A 20,234-nucleotide genomic window follows, 5' to 3' on the forward strand; every position below is an offset into this window, starting at 1 on the left:
AAAGTTTTCTAGACACCAGGAGCTGATGTGGAAATAAAGCATCATACCAGAGAATTATGCAGAAAACACGTCTCCAAAATGATCTAATTGTATTAATAATCTGAGGTTTCTTGACATCCTCGCTCTTGGACCCTGGAGGAAAACACCACACTCACACAGATCTTAACCAAACAAGAGCCATTTCTGAGAATTTGTCATCTGTAGATGGCAGAGGCCAGACAGTGGATTCTGAAATGCTTTATTCATGTACTTGTACTATGTACATTTTCTTTTCTTTTCTTTTCTTTTCTTTCTTTTTTCTTTTTTACTCGTAAAGCTTTTACTTTGAGATATGGAAAAAAACCTTAGAGGCACACAGGGAGAAAACAAGATCATAGGATGAAGATAACACTATAGCATCGATGCCTGTCAGCTTACATTTTCATTAAATAAAAACAAATTGCTTCTTTGTTTTTGGACACAGGACTCCTCTGTGTAGCCCTGGCTGTCCTGGAACTCCCTCTATAGACCAGGCTGGCCTCGGAACTCAGAGATCCGCCTGCCTCTGCTTGCCACTCTAATGCTGGGATTAAAGGCGTACGCCACCACGCAGCAAAATGAACCTTTTTAATTAGCCATTACTGTTGTATTTTGAATGAATCACCTCAGACGCTAAGCTTTCCTGTCCTTCCTCCTGCTTCTAAGCAATAGGTATTAGTCACACACCAGGCAAATGACAAGATGGCTGTCTGGTGACTGCTGCGCAGGGTTAGCTACTATATTTTGAAGTAACTGTTCACAATTATTCTCATCGGTTACATTTATGCGAATGATGTTAGAGCGATGTAATAAAAAGCCCAGATTCCAGAATCTGTAACGTTTTTACCCTTTACTTGTTTTCACAGACGATCCCGTGACCTGCCAAACACACAGTTTTGGGTTTGATCACGCTCACTGTGATGGTCGGCCCTGGGATCAAGAAGAGCACGGTAGAAGCCAGAATGGTATTTATGTAGATGCATATCCTGTGTCCGTCTTCACACACACACAAAAAAATGGTAATTATGAAATGAAAGATAAATTTAAAATAGCTAATAGCCGACTAACAAACTAGAAATCTTTATTCCACTGAACTGAATATTCTAAATAGCCTGGTCACTGTTTTACAATCGCCACACACGGCACGACAGGTGAGGCAGGGAGCTGAACCGAGCGAGGACAACCCCTTCCCTCCAGGAGCACGGCCTCCTCGGCATCTCCGTTCCAGGCCCCGGGCTCCCCTCTAAAGAGCCTGGTACTCTGTTTAGGACAGACCTAGGAAAATGACAGTCACATGTAGTGCCACTCATCATTCCCTCTGGGCCGTCAGGGGTGTCGGTGTCCTTCCCAGGCCACAGCTGCTGAGGAACGGTCACCTCCAATTCTGTTCAGCGGCCCTGGCTTCAGTGATTCTCCTAGGAACAGCGGAAGGTTGGGGACAGGCGATAGTGCGGTGGCTTGAGTGAGAAACAGTCCCCGTGGGCTCAGACATTTGAACCCTCGGTCTCCATTGGACGGTGCCCGTTTGAGGAGGCTGTAGAACCTTCAGGAGCGGAAGCTCTGCCAGAGGGATGACAACGCCACTTGCGGGTCACTCCGCTCACACTTCTGGTTGAGATGTGAGCTCTCGGCTTCCTATTCCTGCGGCCGCCCCTCCACACCGTGACGTGCTCCTATCCCTCTGGCGCCTTAAACTGAAACAAACTCTCTCTCTCCCGCCAGTCACTGTTGGTCCTGGTGCTCCATCACAGCAACAGGAAAGTAAGTAACACAGACGAAGGTAAGACTGCTTTGAATCATTCGGCCACATTTCATCCAGCTCATCTCAGAACCCCAAAAGCTTGGAGAAGGACAGCCCCGCCTGCTCAAGGCCAGCCATCCACAGACCCGGAAGTCCAACGTGTCCCTTTCAGTCTTAGTAAGGAAGGCGGCACCTCAGGAAGGCACAAGGAAAGACAGTTCACTCGTGTCTCAGCAGTGTCCCTGGGCCCAGGCTAACTTCTTAAGGGGATGGGGACAGGGCCACACTGCCTTTTTTCATACCCTCTTTTCAGGCCTGAGACGAAGCCAGAAAGGAAAGGAAGCCTGACGTGAAGGAGCTGACTATGGAGGCTCCCGGCCAGAGGGGCAGAGCAGAGTGGTGAGGATCAGCCACATGGCCTCTGATCAGTGAGTACACTGCTACCCCCTCTCCAGAGTTCCGTGGCCACCCAAGGGTCAGCCCCAGGGCCTTCCGTTCTTCTCCCCAGAACAGAAGACATGGTGCATCCAGCTGAGACTGAGGCTGGTGCTCTCTGAGGGTCCGAGGGAGGAAAGTGCCCACATCTCTTGTTGGGTGTCAGGCCCTAATGGACACAGGAAGGGCCTCAGGCTGAGCCTGTGTGAGCTCAGGACTCTGGGTGCATGCTGGGAAGGCTGCGAGGTGGCACTCCTCAGAGCAGTCCAAGATGCAGTAGTTACTGCTGCCGCTGCTGGAGTCTGGAGGAAGAGGAGGCCTGGCAGAAGCCAGAGAGAACCAGTCCTCCTGAGGCAGGTAGGCAGATGGCTGTCCTTCCAGCTCCAGACACCCTGCTGGCTGCACATGCTCTGAGCTTAGGGGCCCTGGAAAGGCAGGGCCTGTGCCCTCCCAGTTCAGGCTGAAAAATCGTGCAGGGCATGCCGGGCTGTAGGTGAGTGCCGTGATGGCCTCCCAGATGCTGGCCTCTGAGCCTCCTGATGGAGTGCTGACACCATCCTGTCTTGCTTGCAGTCCGGCTCTGTGGGCCCCTGCCCAGGTCTGCATCGGATGGAGGAGGGGGCAAGTTCAGGACTCACTCTGGGAGGGGCAGCCTCCGCTGCACAGCCCAGACTCCCTCCTCCAGGAAGTTCTACTGTGCACTCCCAGGACCAAGCCGTGCCTGTGCCCAAAGCACTCAGCTTCCTCCCATGTCGGAACCACTGACTTTAGCAAAAGACCCCTCAGTGCCCTCCTCAGCCCAAGGCCACAGGCTTATAGCACCAGGTGCCAGAGAGAAAGTAAAAGATGTGACAGGGGGTGACAGGTGCCAAAGTAAAAAACAAAACCATGACAGGATGCTGTTCGGGGTCATCCAGCAGAGACAGATATGGACACGCCCCTAAATGCAGTACATATGAAACCAAAGACATGACCAGAAGCCCCATGGAGCTACGGGGGAGCTGAGCCTCCCAAAGAATGCTGCCGCTCGCTCAGTGGGACTAGACGCCTCCCCAAAATGGCCCCTGTATCTCACCGTCCACCACTGCTATACTTTGGGGTGCTAACCCATAACACCAGCCCATAAATATAGCAAACCATGTGTCCATTAGAGCTAGGGTACAAACGCACGCACACCATAGACATAAAAGAGGTTCACAGCATGATTAAGGCCCCATGGTTGCTCGTGCCCCCCAGTCCAAGCCCAGATTCTGCACATGCAAGGCCGACTTCTAAGCCGTATCTGCCCCGATGGGGTCACACTTGGCCCCGCCTCCCTGCAGCTCCCTGCACACACCTGGAAGTCCCCATTGTACACACTGTAGAGAGGATGGAAGAATGCTGCGGGGGAAGGGACGTTCTGGTAGAAGATTCTCTTCACCCTGTGGCCAAAATAGAAAAGTCAAGGCCGAAGAAGAGACCCAGATAGAAGCCTTTCCCAACGCCACACTCCAGAAAACCTAAGGATGGAGTGAGTTCCCTTCTACCAGATGCCAGCCCACTGCATCCAAACCTGTCCTCAAACGGCAGGCCAAGTGCCCTTGGCAGAGCAACACACGCCTTTCAGTCTGGCTACCCAGGAGGCTGAGGCACAAAGATCACATAAGCCCTGCTTGCTGAAGGCCAACATGGGCAATGTGGTCCCACCGATCAAAATAACAAATAAATACCATCTCCGGACAAATCCCAGGACGGGAGCCAATGTGGACCACTGTGCCCTCTCTGGCTAACACGCTATGTACCTACGCATTTGTACCACGGCCTGTGTCCTTTACGGGCCGATCCCCAATAGTGGATTCAGAACCTGGAAGCAACCAGCTGTGTCCTTAGCTCTCAGATGAGGCCAATAGCTCCAGAGATCACATCTGTGCCATCAACAGGCAGCTGTGGTTCCCCAGTCACACACACTAGTTACACACACACACACACACACACACACTGGCTACCTACCTGGGTGACAGCTTGAACAGAAGGTGGATGAGGCCAGTCAGGAGAAGAAAGATGGACACGGCAACAAGGATGCTGTCTGACCACCGCCACTGCGGAGGGCTCAGGAGGGCGCGCAGAGAGAATCCATGGTTGTGAGGAGCCACAGGGCCAAGATGCTTCCCTAAGTCCATACGGCAAAAAAAAAAAAAAGACACAAAGTGTAGGGTGGGCCTTGGGGTTCGTGTCATATCCGATGTCCCTGGGGCATTCTCATCTGTCCTTCCCCCTTCCCATCTGCTGCATGGCCAGTGGTCATCGCTGTACCTAGGGTCAGCCCAACGCTCACAAAAGAAACCCAGGTCTCGTCCAGCCTCAGACAGAAGCCCCAGCCGGTGTGCAGCCCTGGACACGATTTGCTCCTGGTGTTGGTCACTAGCTATGAACTCCTCACGCATCTCAGAACTGAGAGGAGGGCTGCGTGCCGATGAAGTGGAGGTGAAGTAGGAGGGACCGAGGAATGGAGACACTCAGGGGAGGCTATGACAAAGCAACCGCCACACGGCACCTACCCTGTGTCCATCTCTGGGGAGAAGGAAAAGCCACGGGCTGGCTCCACTCACTCCAATGGCTCTTATAATATTCCCCCTCTGCCACGTCACCATAATCCTCCAAGAAAGTCATCTGGACACGCAGCCTGGCCTCGTAGGTGGAACCAGGACTCAGTTCAACGGCTTCAAGGATGAGCCAGGTCACCCCAACAATACGGTCCTTGTGCCGGGCCTGCTGCAGGGTTGGGTGTAGGCATAAGGTTACTGTGTAACTCCAGTGCCGATTCCTGTACCACCCGTATCCGGTTGCAACCCTTGTTCTGAGAATCTCCTGTCTCAGTGTTGTGTAAACACTGCTCCTCAACTGTCCCGTGATATGCCAGTAAAGCAGCTTACAGCCAATTGCTGGACAGGGAAGAGACTAGGGCTGGACTTCCTGCCAGTCAGGGGAGGAGGAGTTAAAAGAGGAAGTAAGGAATTAAGCCACGGTAGAGGTCCAGGAGACATTAAGAGAGAGATGTTGGATCAGGGAATGCTACAAAGGGCAAGTATCTCTGGGATGTATGCTGGGAGGAAGCCCAATTAGCTTAGAGGATTAAGACTAGAGTAACAGGGGCCTGGCATGGTGACGTGCACACCTTTAATCCCAGCACTCGGGAGGCAGAGGCAAGTGGATCACTGTGAGTTCGAGGCCAGCCTGGTCTACAAAGCGAGTCCAGGACAGCCAAGGCTACACAGAGAAACCCTGTCTCGAAAAACCAAAAAAAAAAAAAAAAAAGAATAGAGTTAACAACTGCTCAGTTACTGTGCTGTGAAGCTTATTATTAAATACATGTAAGAGTCTCAAATATTTGTGTGATAGCTGGATAAAGAGAGAAACAGTTTTATAACAGTTTTATAAAAATAACCATAACAGTTGGGGGCATTTGACTTGAGTCACACACATGCACCAACACGCCCACTCACGCACATTCATGCACACCTATAGGTACATGTACACACTCCGCACATTTCCATACTCGCCCCAGTGTACATTCACCCACGTAAGCACAAAGAGAAAGCATACACACACTCACATGTAAGCACACATACATAAATAGGCACACCTCCACATGCCATGTGTTCATAGACACACACACACACACACACACACACACACACACACACACACACGCATAAGTTTGTGTACAGCCAGCACATACATGCGCCTCTAGCTCTGGCCCCCGTCAGCTCCCACCGTGTTACCTCCCAGGCCTCTTCCTGCCTCTTGAAGGCCAGCTCATAGCTGAGGAATGTGCTCAACGGCTCCAGAGCAAGACTGATACTCCAGGTCAGGACACAACGCCCAGAGCTGACATTGCTCTGCAAGTCGGAGGGCGGATCCAGCTTAACTGCAACAAAGAGGAGCCATATGAGGCTGCAGCTACCACTGTGTCCCTCAGCATGGCCAGAGCCAGGGACCAGGAACGTTCCCAAGAGAGCATGGCCAAGGCCCCTTCAGACCTCATTCAGGGACCTCATTCAGGAAAGCACTTCCTTAGGTCCCCCCAAGCAGGGCAATTTCTGAATCTTGTCTTCTGTTTCCCTCACAATCAGCTGCTGGAAGTTCTTCCTGGTGTCTTCCTGGAGTAGTTCCTGCTGTGACTGAAGTGCGTTTCCAGTAGTTCAGACTGTAGTCTCTACCCACAGCTGGTCATGTCTTTTCATTCTCTGCACAACCCCTGGCCCCGCAGGAGCCATGACGCCCTCCCTTCCTAGAGTCCGCCCTGGCTCTTGCTTGGCAAGGGTTCTCGGGAGGCGTCAAAGGCTCAAGGCCACAAGCTCATAGCCAAGCACTGCGGCCCTTGCTGGCAGACTGCTCCCGCTCACCATGTCTTCTCGGCAAGTACTGTGAGTCCACCAGGCTGACATGTTCCTGTCCCATGATGCAGCGGTGGAAAGTGATGGTGAAGTTGTCAGTAGGCAAGAACACCTCCTCGGGCGGCAGCTCAAGGGTGCACGTGCTGTCCCAGAAGGTGCACCTGTGCTTGATGTCAGTCGCCTGGTTACTGAGAAGGCCGTGTGTTAGCATTATGGATGCTGCCGCCATGGTGACCCTCTTGCCCTCCTGGAGGAAGCCTGGTCCTCCATCCTCACCTGGTAAAGAGGAGCCAGGCCCTGGATTCCTGGCCTAGCTCTGGAGCTGACCAGTGGCAGTCAATCCTGAGAACACTGTTGCTGAAGCAGATGAATGTCCCAGCCTTCAGCCCTGGGGATGGGGATGGCGGGAGCACACAGTAGGGCCTCAAGGCAGAGCTAAGGTAGGCAGGGAGGATCTGACCAGAGAGACTCCAAAGAAAGTCCCAAGGGAGGATGTCAGGGTGAGGGTGGGGGAGGGAGAAGAGGTTTGGGAACGGCTGGGTTTTGACCATGGTACCCAGGCCAGTCAGACCTAAGAGCTTTGTGGGGCAGGAGATGGTGGGACACTTTTTTTCCCTGGGGTTTCAAAGGTGAGAACTTGGCCCCTAACTCTCTAGGCAGCCACCTCAGGGAGATGAGACACCCAACCCTCACCTCCTCCCAGCTCTGGGACAGAAACTCCCCAGCAGATGCAGGAGCAGACACAGGTGTAGATCAGGAACCAGGAGCCCAGAACCTGTTTCACTGGCTTCCTCTCCATGGTCCAACCTGCAGAAGATGAAACTGTAGGGCCTGTGCTAGGCACCCTGTGGGAGGTGTCCTCTGTGGGAGGCGTCCCCTGTGGGAGGCGTCCCCTGTGGGAGGTATCCTTGTGGCAGGCACCCCTGAGGGAGGCATCCCCTGTGGGAGGCACCCCTGTGGGAGGCATCCCCTGTGGGAGGTATCCTTGTGGTAGGCATCCCTGTGGGAGGCATCCCCTGTGAGAGCCATCCCCTATGCTAGGCACCCCCATGGGCCATAGGATTCTGCCCAGCAGGTACCTTTATTGTGTCCTGTGGACCAGACTGGGCACATCTCTCCAGCTTCACTGAATAGCTGAAGTGTAGAAGAGCCACTTGACCTAACCTAGGACTGGTGCCTTCAGCATGCAAGTTGTCCCCTCAGACCCCTCAGGCCCTGAAAGTAACGTGTCCACATTCACCTGTCATCCTCTGTGACTAGGGTCCTCTCCCTGTGTCCTCCCAGGTTCTGCCCTGGGAGCAGAGGGGAAGATGGCGGCAGCAGATGTCTATATAACAGAGCCCTTCCCAAACTGCTTGCCACGCACCGTTCTCATGTGCCCCCTGAAAAGAGGGAGACCCTGAGCCCTGGGGAGCCAGAACTGATGGAGAGCAGAAGCTAAGGCTTAGGAAGTGCCTGGCCGTGCGAGACTCTGTCTGTAGAGTCATTTGCATCTGCAGATGGCTCACTGATATCCCCTAAGCAGGAAGCAGGGCCACCCTGGTTATACAAGCCTGATTAGTGATAAGGAAGAAGGAAACGTGTGCACAGAGACCACAGCACTGGCCTTTCAAGAGCCAGCTCCACCTCAGCAGGCGGTATCCTGACCCACCTGCCCAAAAGCCCATCTGCCCAACCCCGAGAGCGACTTCTGTTAACTCCATCCCATCACCCATTAACCTGCCTGTCTGTCTGTACCCCTAGACAAACCATCCCACTGAGGCTTCGTCCTCCTCTGGGATAGAGGATGCAACCTCGGTCACCAAGGACAGGAAAGCTAAGCTCTCCAGGCAGAGTGCACATGAGGCTCCTAGAGCACACGAGAGCAAAATTCTAGAGTGGACAGAACCTGGAGGGACGCTCAGCACTGCCACCGAGCCCAGCTGAGCACTGACGTAGACCTCAGGGACAACCTTGTCACCATAGAGAGAATCAGCCCACGGCAGCCTGAGATCGGGGAGTGGAGTGACTTCCCACGCAATGTACCCCGCCCCCTTTTCTAGCCAGGGGCAGAGGCAAGTGCACCAAGGTTGGAAACGGCCCCATGTAATCCGAAGCAATGTAGGCGTCGCGTGGGTGGAGAGGATTTCCTCTGCACAGGGTTCCACCATCTGCACCGGGTGACTTGGGGAGGGTGGGGTCACTACATGCCTAATGATGAGAAAACAGAGCCCCAGAGAAACCAGAGACTAGCCCAGCATGTGGCTCTTGGCCCTTCTGTTTGGGGAAGGTGTCCCACAAACTTTCACACCGTCCATGAGCTTTCGGAGAACAATGTGCAAGTCCTGGGGCTTTAACCTCACAGATGAGGTCAAAGTCTTAGGCATCATAAGCCTCTTTCTCCCTGGAGCTCTTACCTGCTCGGGATAGGAAATACCACTGACAGGGCAATTCCCTTCCTTCACAGACGGACCTTGGGCCACATACTTAGGACAGAGGGAGAGAGCTGAATACTTTGAGGTCCTTGGAGAAGCTGTCCTGGGGCCAAAACTTCTAATCACAACCCAGACACACCAGGCTACAGAACCGTGGGAGAGCCTGGAAAAAGCAACATCCACCATCTTGTTTGTATGTATACCGTGTGCATGCCTACAGATAGCTGTGAGCCATCATATGGGTGCTGGGAACTGAGCTTGGGGTGCTCTACAAGAACAGCAAGTGCTCTTAACCTCTAAACCATCTCTCCATCGCCTCTTGTCTTTCTTCCACAATACTAGGTACTGAACTCAAGGCCTTCTGCGTGGTAAGGAAGCCCCTACCAAGAGAGACATCCCCAGGACCTGCCTGCTGTCTTGGCAGGAACGGGGAAACGCCCTGTCCTCCCACTCACCCACCAAGCCCACAGTAATGAAGAGGATGAAGGAGGCCGCTCTCTGTGTGTTGCCCAGCAGTGTCTTCTCTCTGGAGGTGGAAGCAGCCATGCAGACACTCTACTCTCCGGAAGCAACAGAAACCTATGCCCTATGGAAGCTGCGCCAGGAAATGGGGCTGGAGGTAGGCACAGGATCCAGCTTCTCTTTGGAGCACCCTCAGACTGTGAGGGACCCTCCCCAACATGGGGGGTAGGGGAGGGAATCCTAGAGCCTGCTGTGCACAGGGTGTGTGAGGACACTGGTGATGCTGACGCAGTAGGGAAGGTAAGAGCCGGAAGGATGGGGCCAGCCGAGCAACTGGGTGAGGACCACGGTGACAGGCCAGAAGGAGCTGGCTAGGCGCGCCCCCCCCCAAAAGCATCTTGCCGCATCTTGCGGGAAAGGCAACAATTGGGTAGATGTCCATGACACATGGCTAGAGAGGAGGCTGACCCCAGAAGTAGCAGGTGTACCAGGGAAAAAAAGAAGCAGGAGGGTCTGGGTAGCACAAGGAAACTGGCGGTGGTGTGTGTGTGTGTGTGTGTGTGTGTGTGTGTGTGTGTGTGTGTCAGGGTGTGCCTCCTGGCAGTCTCCCTCTCTCCCTCCATCTGGCTTCTTTACCCGTCCTACAGCACTTGCCTAGCTTCCTCGCCTGACGGGTCGACCGCACTCCAGCTCAGCCAGCTCTGTGTCCCTCGGCACTTGAGCAAGGCGTGCTGGCTGCAGGCAGGGCTAGAGAGATGCACTGACACTGTACATTTGAACAATGGGTGGATGGGTGGGCGGGAGGAAATGGTGCCCCCGCTACTCCCACTGCCATCATAAGGAAGCGCCGCCTCCTATGCCCTGCACTCCCCAGCACTAGCAGGGGCCTCCCCGGCAGCCACTTGCAGGCAAAGCTGACTAAGCCACTTGGTGAGGACCTGACAGTGTGTGTCTCCTGAGCAGCCCCACTCCTCAACAAAAATGCCCCTCCCACGCACCCCTCCAAAGCCGCCTTGCCTCTGATGGCATCCATGCCTTTTCACCGGAGTGGGCCTCGTGGGTTGTGATCCACGCCTAGGAGGTAAAGCCCTGAGCATCAGTGTCCTAGGAAGAGCCAGCTGGGGAAGAAAGGGAGAAATCCCAGAAAAACAGCCTTCTGCTGCCCAGTAGCCCAGAAACACAGAATTCTGCTTACCCACATATGCCCTCCCTCCCTCAGCTCCTACCCCCACAGAGTTAACCTTCTGGAATCCCACCCGCATACACTGCCTCCCGGGGCCTCTCCAACCCGTGAAGTTTTCAAAAAAAGATCTGGGTGGTTTAGAGAGACTTTACCAACCCTGGGCCTAAGCTGTTAGGCTTTGTACCCACTAGAAGAGCCCAGCCATTGAGAAAGCAAAGCTTCTTCCATAGTTAGCAAATATGGCCTGGCAAACTTGGTGCCCTTCCTTCTGTCGCTTCAGGGCACGGACACACTGACCATAAGACCCACCCCCACCCCTGCACATTGCAGTTTCTCATTTCATGGTTATCTTTACAAAGATGCCTTGTCTGGGAGATGTTCGAGACCAGTCCACGAGCCGAGGTCAAACGAGGGTGACATCACCCACGTGTCACCATGGGCACAGGATCTCTCTCTGTAAGTCAGTTTGAGAAGACGGAACCCTAACTAACAGACTCACCTTCCACCGTGCATCTTCCCAGGGCCATGGAGAGTCTCAGGCAACCCCCCAGGCAGGAGGTGACTTGCTACCAACTGTCCTTGAGTGCACTGCAGAACCCCTTACCTGATCCAGGAGATAAGTGAGGCGAAGCCTCTCAGCAGGCTGCCACGGCCCACCCACATCTAAAACCACAAGACATCACAGAGCTACTGTCCTCCTCCACGGGGCTGAGAGGAGCCTGTCACCACCTGTTGCAAGCCAGAGAATGGTGATGGGGAGGGTTAAGTTTTCGCTCCGTGACACCGAGGGTCGCCACGCACGGATGGCAGGTGTTTGTCTCCTGAGTGACAGAGTGTACACCGTCTTCCCGGGAGATGCCGCAGGAACAGCAGGACGTGGGACAGGGCAGTGCTTGAGCAGAACCCATTCTAGGTTTTTCCCCTTCGAGGTTTTCCTGAGACACAACACTGAGAGTGAGTGCGAGTAGAAACTCAGTCAAGAAAAACAAAAATAGACAGGTAATGAATTTTCACACAAAGAGAAAGAAAAGCAAACAGTACAACAGGGATTTTGAAGCGGGAGCTCCTTGCCTCTCCCCAACAGATATTGTGTGAGCAGAGACACTTTTGTAAATTTTTATTTATTTCGTTTGTTTGAGACAAGGCTCTGATTGTCCTGGAACTCATTATTTGGAGCAGAATAAAAAAAAAAAAAACTCAGAGATCCACCTGTCTCTGCCTGCTGAGTGCTGGGGTGAGAGGTGTGCGCCACCACAAATGTTTTACTGCTTTTTTTTTTTCTCTTGAGATATGGCCTCTCTGTGTAACAGCCCTAGCTGTCCTAGACTCTGCCTTTCAAGTGCTGGGATTATAGCCACCACACCTGGCTTTACTGTTTTTGTTTTTGTTTTTCAATGTGTACAGATGTTTTTGTCTGCATATATGTCTACACATATATGCCTGGTGCCCTCTGAGGTCAATCAAAAGACGTCAAGATCCCTGGTTGCGAGCCACCATGTGGGTGCTGGGAATCAAAGCAGATGCTCTGAAAGACCATCCAGTGCCCTGGACTGCTGAGCCATCTCTCCAGCCACACAATGACGCTCTTTCAGCTCACCGGAGCAAATGAGTTCTCAGTCATCAGGATCACACTGTGCTGTCTGCCAGCCTCTTTGTGCCCCTAGCTTTTGGCAACGTCTTTCAGGGTCGGGGCATGCAGCAGCTCACAGCTTCCATGGCAGTGTGTTCTGCTTCATAACACAGAAGAGACAAACAGGTCTGTGTGAAGATCTTTTTTTTTCTTCCTTCCTTCCTTTCTTTTTTTACTTTTTTCTTTCTTTTTTTTTTTTTGTTTGTTTGTTGTTTTGTTTTGTTTTGTTTTGGGTTGTTTTTTTTTTTTGTTTTGGTTTTTTGAGCCAGGGTTTCTCTGTGTAGCCTTGGCTGTCCTAGACTCACTTTGTAGACCAGGCTGGCCTCGAACTCACAGCGATCAGCCTGCCTCTGCATGAAGTTCTTTAACAAACAGAATCAGTACTTCATAAAGAAAACCTGCTACAGGTTGAGCTTAATTCTGTTTTAGAGAGTGAGCCTTACTATCTACTGATCTTGAACTTTCGGTCTCAAGCAATCTTCCAGTCTCAGCCTCCAGAGGCGCCTTCTTTTTCTTTGTTTTTCCAGACAGAATTTCTCTGTGTAGCCTTGACTGTCCTGGAACTCACTCTACAGACCAGGCTGGCCTCCAACCCACAGAGATCTGCCTGCCTCTGCCTCCTGAGTGCTAGGATTACAGGCGTGTGCCACCATGATTTCCCTCTCTCTTTCTCTCTCTCTCTCTCTCTCTCTCTCTCTCTCTCTCTCTCTCTCTCTCTCTCCCTGTGTGTGTGTGTGTGTGTGTGTGTGTGTGTGTGTGTGTGTATGTGTGTGTGTACATGTGGAGGTCAGATTAAAATTTGTGGGGATCGATTTTCCCCTGCCACCATGTGGATCCCCAGGATCAAGTTCAGGTTGTCAATTTTGGCAGCGAGCGCCTTTATCCACTAAGCCATCTCACCAGCAGCCCTGTCTTTATTTTTTCCTCTGAAAGTACTTTGTTGATTGGCTGGTTGGCCTGTTCTGTAACCACATGACCCAGGCTGTCTGTGCTCTTATACGTATTGTTTGTTTGTGGGGGAGGGTGCTATCTCACCACCCCAGTGTATTAAAATTTTGTGGCCTTGCCATGCACATCCACGCCAAGAAGAAACAAGAAGAGATGAGCAACATGCTTGCAGCCATGAGAAAGGCTGCTGCCAAGAAGGACCGATAGCCCTATAAGGATTTATGCCAATATAGCAATATATATATACACACAAACACACATACCAGGGCTGGCACACAGAACAAAAAATTTTAAAGTGTAATTTTAAAAATGTACTGCACCTAATCCCAGCACTTGGGAGGCAGAGGTTGTGAATTTGAGACCAGCCTGGTCTGTCAAGATAACACAGAGAAACCCTGTCTCAAAAAAAAAAAAATACACACACACACACACACACACACACACACACACACACACACACACAAATCTCACCAGCTTCTATTGCTCATATTGATGTGAGAGAGAAGGCCCTGACCTGACTAGCTAGGTATAAGCCTTGCCAGGTGTGTTGCAAGCTGATTATGGAAGCCTGGGTGTGGTACAGGCCGGGCAAGTGCTCAGCCCCTGAGGGGACCTGCGAGCCCCATTATCAGCCATTCATCTTTCCAAGGCTGATGAGCAAAGATATTTCAGCGCTGTTCTACTTTGCACTTTCTTGATACTGAATCAAATGAAGCACCTTTTCATGAACGTATTGACGACTGTATATTCTTTAGGGAACCAAGGCAGGGCATACATCAGGGTGCATGTGCGTTTACACTTGCGGGTATGTATACACGGTATGTGAGCACCTGTTTGCTTATGTATGTGACATGTCACGAAACCCTGAGTGGCATCTGAATACCACAGAGACGATACTTTCTGAAGTCTGAGACTCCAGGCCTTGGGGCTCAGATAGAGCCAAAGGCTTGAGCGACAACCCACTCCATGGTTACCAGGGGACAAACATTCTTTCAATGTGTAAGTCTTCATCTGTGTGTCCCCAACACACCTATTACAAACACAAACCTTCTATTTCCTTGGGGCATCCTTCTCTGGTACCCTGCAAGAACTTCCATCTTTTCCCCAGGGTCCCTTTAAGTGGGAATTTACTGCCCTAAGGTAGCAGGCCACTGGATGTTGTACACACGTGTACACACACACACACACACACAAACACACACACACACACACACACACACACACACACACACACACCACAAAAGACAGCAGACCATGCCCCCCATATCATAACCCCAGTAGTGTAGGCCACCTAGCCTACAAGGGTTAGACAGGAAGGAAGGAAATATGGGAAGAAAAAAACAGAGCAGGGAGCCTAAAATTCCGCAGCTAACTCTACTAAGTGTCTGAAGGGCCCTGAGCTAAAAGTGTGCAAACCAACTAACCCCCGGCAGCCCAGCCAGAGCAAAACAGCTCTAGAGAAGCTTCAGCTGCCCCCAGTTCAAGGACGAAGTTTTCAGCCTTCAAAAACTATGAACAAAAATTACCAAAGCCAGGCGGAGTGCTGCACACCTTTAACCCCACACACAATAGGTAGAGGCAGGAGGATATCTGTGAGTTTGAGGCCAGCCTGGTCTATATGGTGAGTTCCAGGCCAGTCAAAATTACATGTCATTAGACCTTGTCTCCTGTGTGTATGTGTGTGTGTGTGTGTGTGTGTGTGTGTGTGTGTGTGTGTGTGTGTATCAAGTAGTCTTGTGTTTGTCATGAAAATTATAGCTGATTAACATTACTGAGACTGTAGATTGTGCTCTATTTCTCTGGAGACTGGTGATTTTTGTTTTTACTTTCTTTTTGAGACAGGGTCTCTAGACTATATATAAAATACACACACACACACACACACACACACACACACACACACACACACATAAAATCAAAGCCAGGTGTAGTAGCACACACTTGTAATCCCAGCACCCAGAAAGCTAAAGCAAGAGAATCACAAGTTCCAAGCCAACATGGGACAATCATCTTTAAAAAACAAAACAAGGGGACTGGTGAGATGGCTCAGCAGTTAAGAGCATTGGCTGTTCTTCAAGAGGTCCTGAGTTCAATCCCCAGAACCCAACTGGCAGCTCACAACCTATCTGTAATTCCAGTTCCTGGGGATTCAACACACACACACACACACACACACACACACACACACACACACACACAAACATCCAGGCAAATACCAATGCAGATAAAACTAAATTTAAAAAAAAAACAAACAAACAAGATCTGAGGCCCTAGCTTGAGTACACTGCTGGCCCAGCAAGCTTGAGACCCTCCCTAGCACCACATAAAACAGATGTGGGCCCAGGGGTTCTGCTCAAACTATGGCACCAACCAAGGACAATATGTGCAGTAAACTTCAAACCCCTACCCAGATCTAGCCAATGGGCAGGACACTCTCCACAGCTGAGTAGAGAGCGGGGACTGACTTTCACACGAACTCTGGTGCCCCATATTTGACCAAGTCCCCCTGGATGGGGAGGGTGGCACTCAGAGGAAGGACAGCAGGCTACCAAGAAGAGACTTGATCATATAAAGGAGGGGAGGAGGTCCCCCTCAGTCACAGACATATGGGAGGGGAATGGGGTGAAAGAGGGAGGGAGGGAGGAATAGGAGGATAGAAGGGATGGGATAACAATTGAGATATAATATGAATAAATTAATTTAAAATTTTCAAGGCAAAAAAAAAGCAAAAAACAGATGTGGGAACTGCTTACAACCCCAAAACTCTGTCTCAAGAAAATAAAAACAAGGGCTGGAGAGATGGCTCAGCGGTTAAGAGCACTGACTGTTCTTCCAGAGGTCATGAGTTCAATTCCCAGCATCCACATGGTGGCTCACAACCATCTATAATGTGACCTAATACCCTCCTCTGCCCTGCAGGTGTACATGCAGGACATAATAATAAATAATAAATCTTTTTTTCTTTTTCTTTGTTAACACATTTTTATTGAAAAATAAAATAATTCATATTACATCTCATTTTCTATCCCATCCCATGCATCCTCCCATTCCTCCTTCCCTCCCACTTTCACCCCAATCCCCCTTCCCTATGACTGTAACTGAGGGGGATCTCCTTCCCCTGAATATGGTGCTAGGGTATCAAGTCTCTTCTTGGTAGTCCGCTATCCTTCCTCTGAGTGCCATTTGGCCTCCCCAACAAAGGGACATGGCCAAATATGGGGCATCAGAGATCGTGTGAAAGTCAGTCCCCAGTCTCCACTTAACTGTGGAGAATGTTCTGTCCCTTGGCTAGATCTGGGTAGGGGTTTGATGATGACTGTACGTTTTGTCCTTGGTTGGTGCCTTAGATCAAGCAGAATCCCTGGGCTCAGATCCACCCATCAATAAATAATAAATCTTAAAAAAGAAAAAAGAAAACAAAAAACAAAAGTGCACTCTCCAGAGAAATAAAGCAGAATCTACAGTCTCAATAATATTAGACATTCATAGTTTTCAAGATAAAACAAGATTATTAGATATACAAAACAAAACCGAGCAGGCCAGACATTGGTGGTGCATGCCTTTAATCCCAGCACTCGGGAGACAAAAGCAAGAGGCCTCTGTGAGTTCCAGGCCACCCTGGTCTACAGAGTGAGTTCCAGGACAGCCAGGGCCACACAGAGAGACCCTGTCTTGGGGGTAAGGGGAGAACAGAGCGGGAGAACCCACACTGAAGACAGGGGGCCAGCAGTGCTGACACACCTGTAACCCCAGCATGTGGGAGCCAGAGTCAGGAGGTTGAGAAATGCAAACATCATTCTCTTCTACATGGTGAGTTTGCAACAAGCCTGGGCTACATGGGACCCTGTGGCAACGATAAGAAAAGAAGGAAGGGATTGAGAAAAATAAAAGGAATAAATCATACATGGAACACTAACTAAAACAGACCTTCTCAAGTTTTGATCTAAACCTTCTGTGAGGACTACATTCGCCATTATTTTTACTAATTATTGTTATTATCACTAGTTTGTTCCTTCTTGAAGCCTCAGTACTTAGAGAAAGGAGTAAAATTATTTGGGCTATCAATTTGTTGATCAAATGGATCTGTGTCATCTCTTCATTTCCTTTATTTTTTTTCCCTACTGTTCATTGCCTAATACATAAAAGAATGTTTAGTGTAAGAAAGGCAGCACACCCATCTGTATCGCCCAGTGGCTCGGGAAGAACAGCACCAATAGACCTGAGACATACTAAAGGAGATTTATTAGATTGGCCAATACAGTCCAGGTGTTCCAGCAATGGAGAGGCCGGGAACCTCACAGGTGCTCACCGGTCAAGGCTGGATGCCTTGGCAGTTCGAGTCAGGTACCGCCCATCTTCAGTCAGTGTTGGAAACCGAGTGTAGTGGCGCACACCTTTAATCCCAGCACTCGGGAGGCAGAGGCAGGTGCATCACTGTGAGTTCGAGGCCAGCCTGGTCTACAAAGCGAGTCTAGGACAGTCAAGACTACATAGAGGAACCCTGTCTCAGAAAACCAGAAAGAAAGAAAGAAAGAAAGAAAGAAAGAAAGAAAGAAAGAAAGAAAGAAAGAAAGAAAGAAAGAAAGACACTAGCCATGTATTTAAGGTACCAGAGATAAGCCAACCCACCACAGGTCTGCCCAGAGGTTGAGCCTATCAAAATAACCCCTCACAGACACACCGGACACTTGTCTCCCAGCTGAGTCTCTGTCCTGTTAAGTTGGCCATCAATATTAATCCTTACAGTGTCAACTAGACACCCAGACACATATCCTATGCCACGCTTAATTTCCAAGTGAAGGCAAGTTCATAATTCTGCCTACAGTACCTATCCCAGGGCAAACACAAACACACCACTCTGCCCTCAAAATAGGCCAGAGTCCCTCTACTGCTTGGTCTCTGGGAGTCCCCAAAAGGCAGACACAATAATAGATAGTTGCAGCCTTCGTAGCCGATGTTCACTGTTTCACAAATGTGTGTGGATGTGGAGATACAGCGATGCAGAGGCAGATATAAGCTAGGATGGTCGGACATGACAATTACAGTGGCCTAGAAAAGAATCCATGGGAAAGGAAAGAAGCCAATCATCTTGTTATCTGGCTTGCCTTTTCTGCTGATAAAGGCAGAAAACTTGACACACTAAGTAAAGCCAAAATCACCTGAAATGATACATTTGAAAGAAGACATCTCTAACAAAAGTGTCTAAGACAGGAAATAAACTGTGCTTACTTAGGGCCAAATTAACCCACATTATAGATGTTCCACTTGTTTTGTTTGGCTTTGAGGCAGAGTCTCACTTTGTAACCTGTTTGTGGGTTACTTTCTTTTTATCTCTTCTATGCAACCCTGGTGGGCCTTGAACCCTCTTCTTCCTGCCTCGGTCACTCCAAGTGCTGGGATTAGATGCATACATCAGGCTTGGCACAAGGGCTGGAGTTTTAAATAGTGTAACCATCATTTTTTTTTTTTTAAGATTTATGTATTTATTATGTATACAGTGCTCTGAGTGCATGCACACCTGCAGACCAGAAGAGGGCATCTGATCACACTATAGATGGTTGTGAGCCACTATGTGAGTGCTGGGAATTGAACTCAGGACCTCTGGAAGAGCAGACAGTGCTCTTAACCACTGAGCCATCTCTCCAGCCCCACATCATTTTTTTTTTAATGAGATGAAGAGAGCTATCTCAGCAGTTAGGAGCACTGGCCACTTTGCCAGAGGACCCAGGTTTGATTCCTAGCACCCCCATGGTTTACAACCATCTGTAACTCCAGCCCTGGAGGAGCTGACACCCTCTTTTGCCCTCTGTGGGCACTGAACACTCATAGTGTCCAGAAGAAATACATGCAAGTAAAGCACCCATACACATAAGATTAAGAGGGGTGGGGGGTGGGGGGAAAGGACTGACAAAAGTAGCTATCCAGGGAAAAGTGACCGGGCAAAGAAAAAGAAAAAGCCCTCAGTGCTGCCTGCATGGCGGCTTAAGAGCAGCTTTTCACAGGGGACTGGTGATGTAAAAGAACAATAAAAAAAGGAACAGGAGGACTGGAGATGGGCACATGGCACCACTGCCCTGGACGGCGCGAAGGGTCTCCCTGTATTTTTGTATTTTATTTTATTTTATTTATTTGTTTATTTTTACTTTTTAGATTTATTTATTGACTATGTATACAGTGTTCTTGCCTGCATGTACACCTACACACCAGAAGAAGGCACCATATCTCATTATAGATGGTTGTGAGCCACCATGTGTTGCTGGGAATTGAATTTAGGACCTTTGGAAGTAACCTCTGAGCCATCTCTTCAGCCGTTTTTATTTTTCTCAAGACAGGGTTTTTCTGTGTGCCTTGGCTGTCCTGGACTCGATTTGTAGACCAGGCTGGACTCGAACTCACAGTGACCCGCCTGCCTCTTCACACACACACACACACACACACACACACACACACACACACACACACACACACGCTGAGATTTCAGGCACGCACCACCACGCCCCACTCCTTGTAGGGGAGAAGAGGAGGTTGTTGTTGGTTTGGTTTGGTTTTTCGAGACAGGGTTTCTCTGTGTGACTCTGGCTGCACTGGAACTCACTCTGTAGACCAGGCTGCAGAGCTCCGTCTGCCTCTGCCTCCCCTCCCGAGTGCTGGGGTTTCAGGCGTGCTCCACCTGGCCTGGCTTCCATCCAACTTTTGGAATGGAGCCAGAGGCAGAACCCCGAGTGACTGCGACCTGGTGGGGACAACAGCACAGGAGTGGCAGCAGCTGGCCCCAGGCAGCAGGAGACGCCCAGTGTCGTCCGGTGGGTGATGCTGTGCACCGGGACAGGTGCCTTGCGCTAAGCGATAGCACCCCATACCTTCTCCGAAGACAAAGACCAGACAGAAGAGCGTCTGGTCGCAGCTCCAAGGCTGAGGACCACACTTGCACGTAACTCCCGCCCCGCCCGCACCACCCACGTGACCTGCCCTATCGGCCAATAGCCTGCTGTCTGCACCCTCCCGGCCTTCCCTTCGCACTCGCACA

General features: G+C 50.5%; 1 protein-coding gene across 3 annotated transcripts; it reads right to left on the reverse strand.

Annotated features, from left to right (window-relative positions):
- Nucleotides 1-546: 546 nt before the first annotated feature.
- Nucleotides 547-11,213, reverse strand: IL9R (interleukin 9 receptor). 3 transcript variants are annotated; one of them, XM_084761203.1, is made up of 10 exons: nucleotides 11,129-11,213; nucleotides 10,464-10,520; nucleotides 7,264-7,377; nucleotides 6,847-6,958; nucleotides 6,580-6,758; nucleotides 5,956-6,101; nucleotides 4,732-4,945; nucleotides 4,184-4,343; nucleotides 3,531-3,615; nucleotides 547-2,794 (listed from the first exon to the last, which is right to left on the reverse strand). In XM_084761203.1, exons 2-10 carry the CDS (start codon nucleotides 10,477-10,479, stop codon nucleotides 2,357-2,359), a joined length of 1,464 nt encoding a protein of 487 aa, XP_084617329.1. In that variant the 5' UTR covers nucleotides 10,480-10,520; nucleotides 11,129-11,213; the 3' UTR covers nucleotides 547-2,356. The 3 variants fall into 3 exon arrangements, with proteins under 3 accessions (XP_084617329.1, XP_084617328.1, XP_084617330.1); XM_084761202.1 differs by lacking the exon at nucleotides 10,464-10,520 and having other exon boundaries at nucleotides 11,129-11,194; XM_084761204.1 differs by lacking the exons at nucleotides 10,464-10,520; nucleotides 11,129-11,213 and adding an exon at nucleotides 7,811-7,944.
- Nucleotides 11,214-20,234: the final 9,021 nt, after the last annotated feature.

The sequence above is a fragment of the Acomys minous genome (genome assembly GCF_964271855.1).
Source record: "Acomys minous genome assembly, chromosome: 16".
NCBI lineage: Eukaryota > Metazoa > Chordata > Mammalia > Rodentia > Muridae > Acomys > Acomys minous.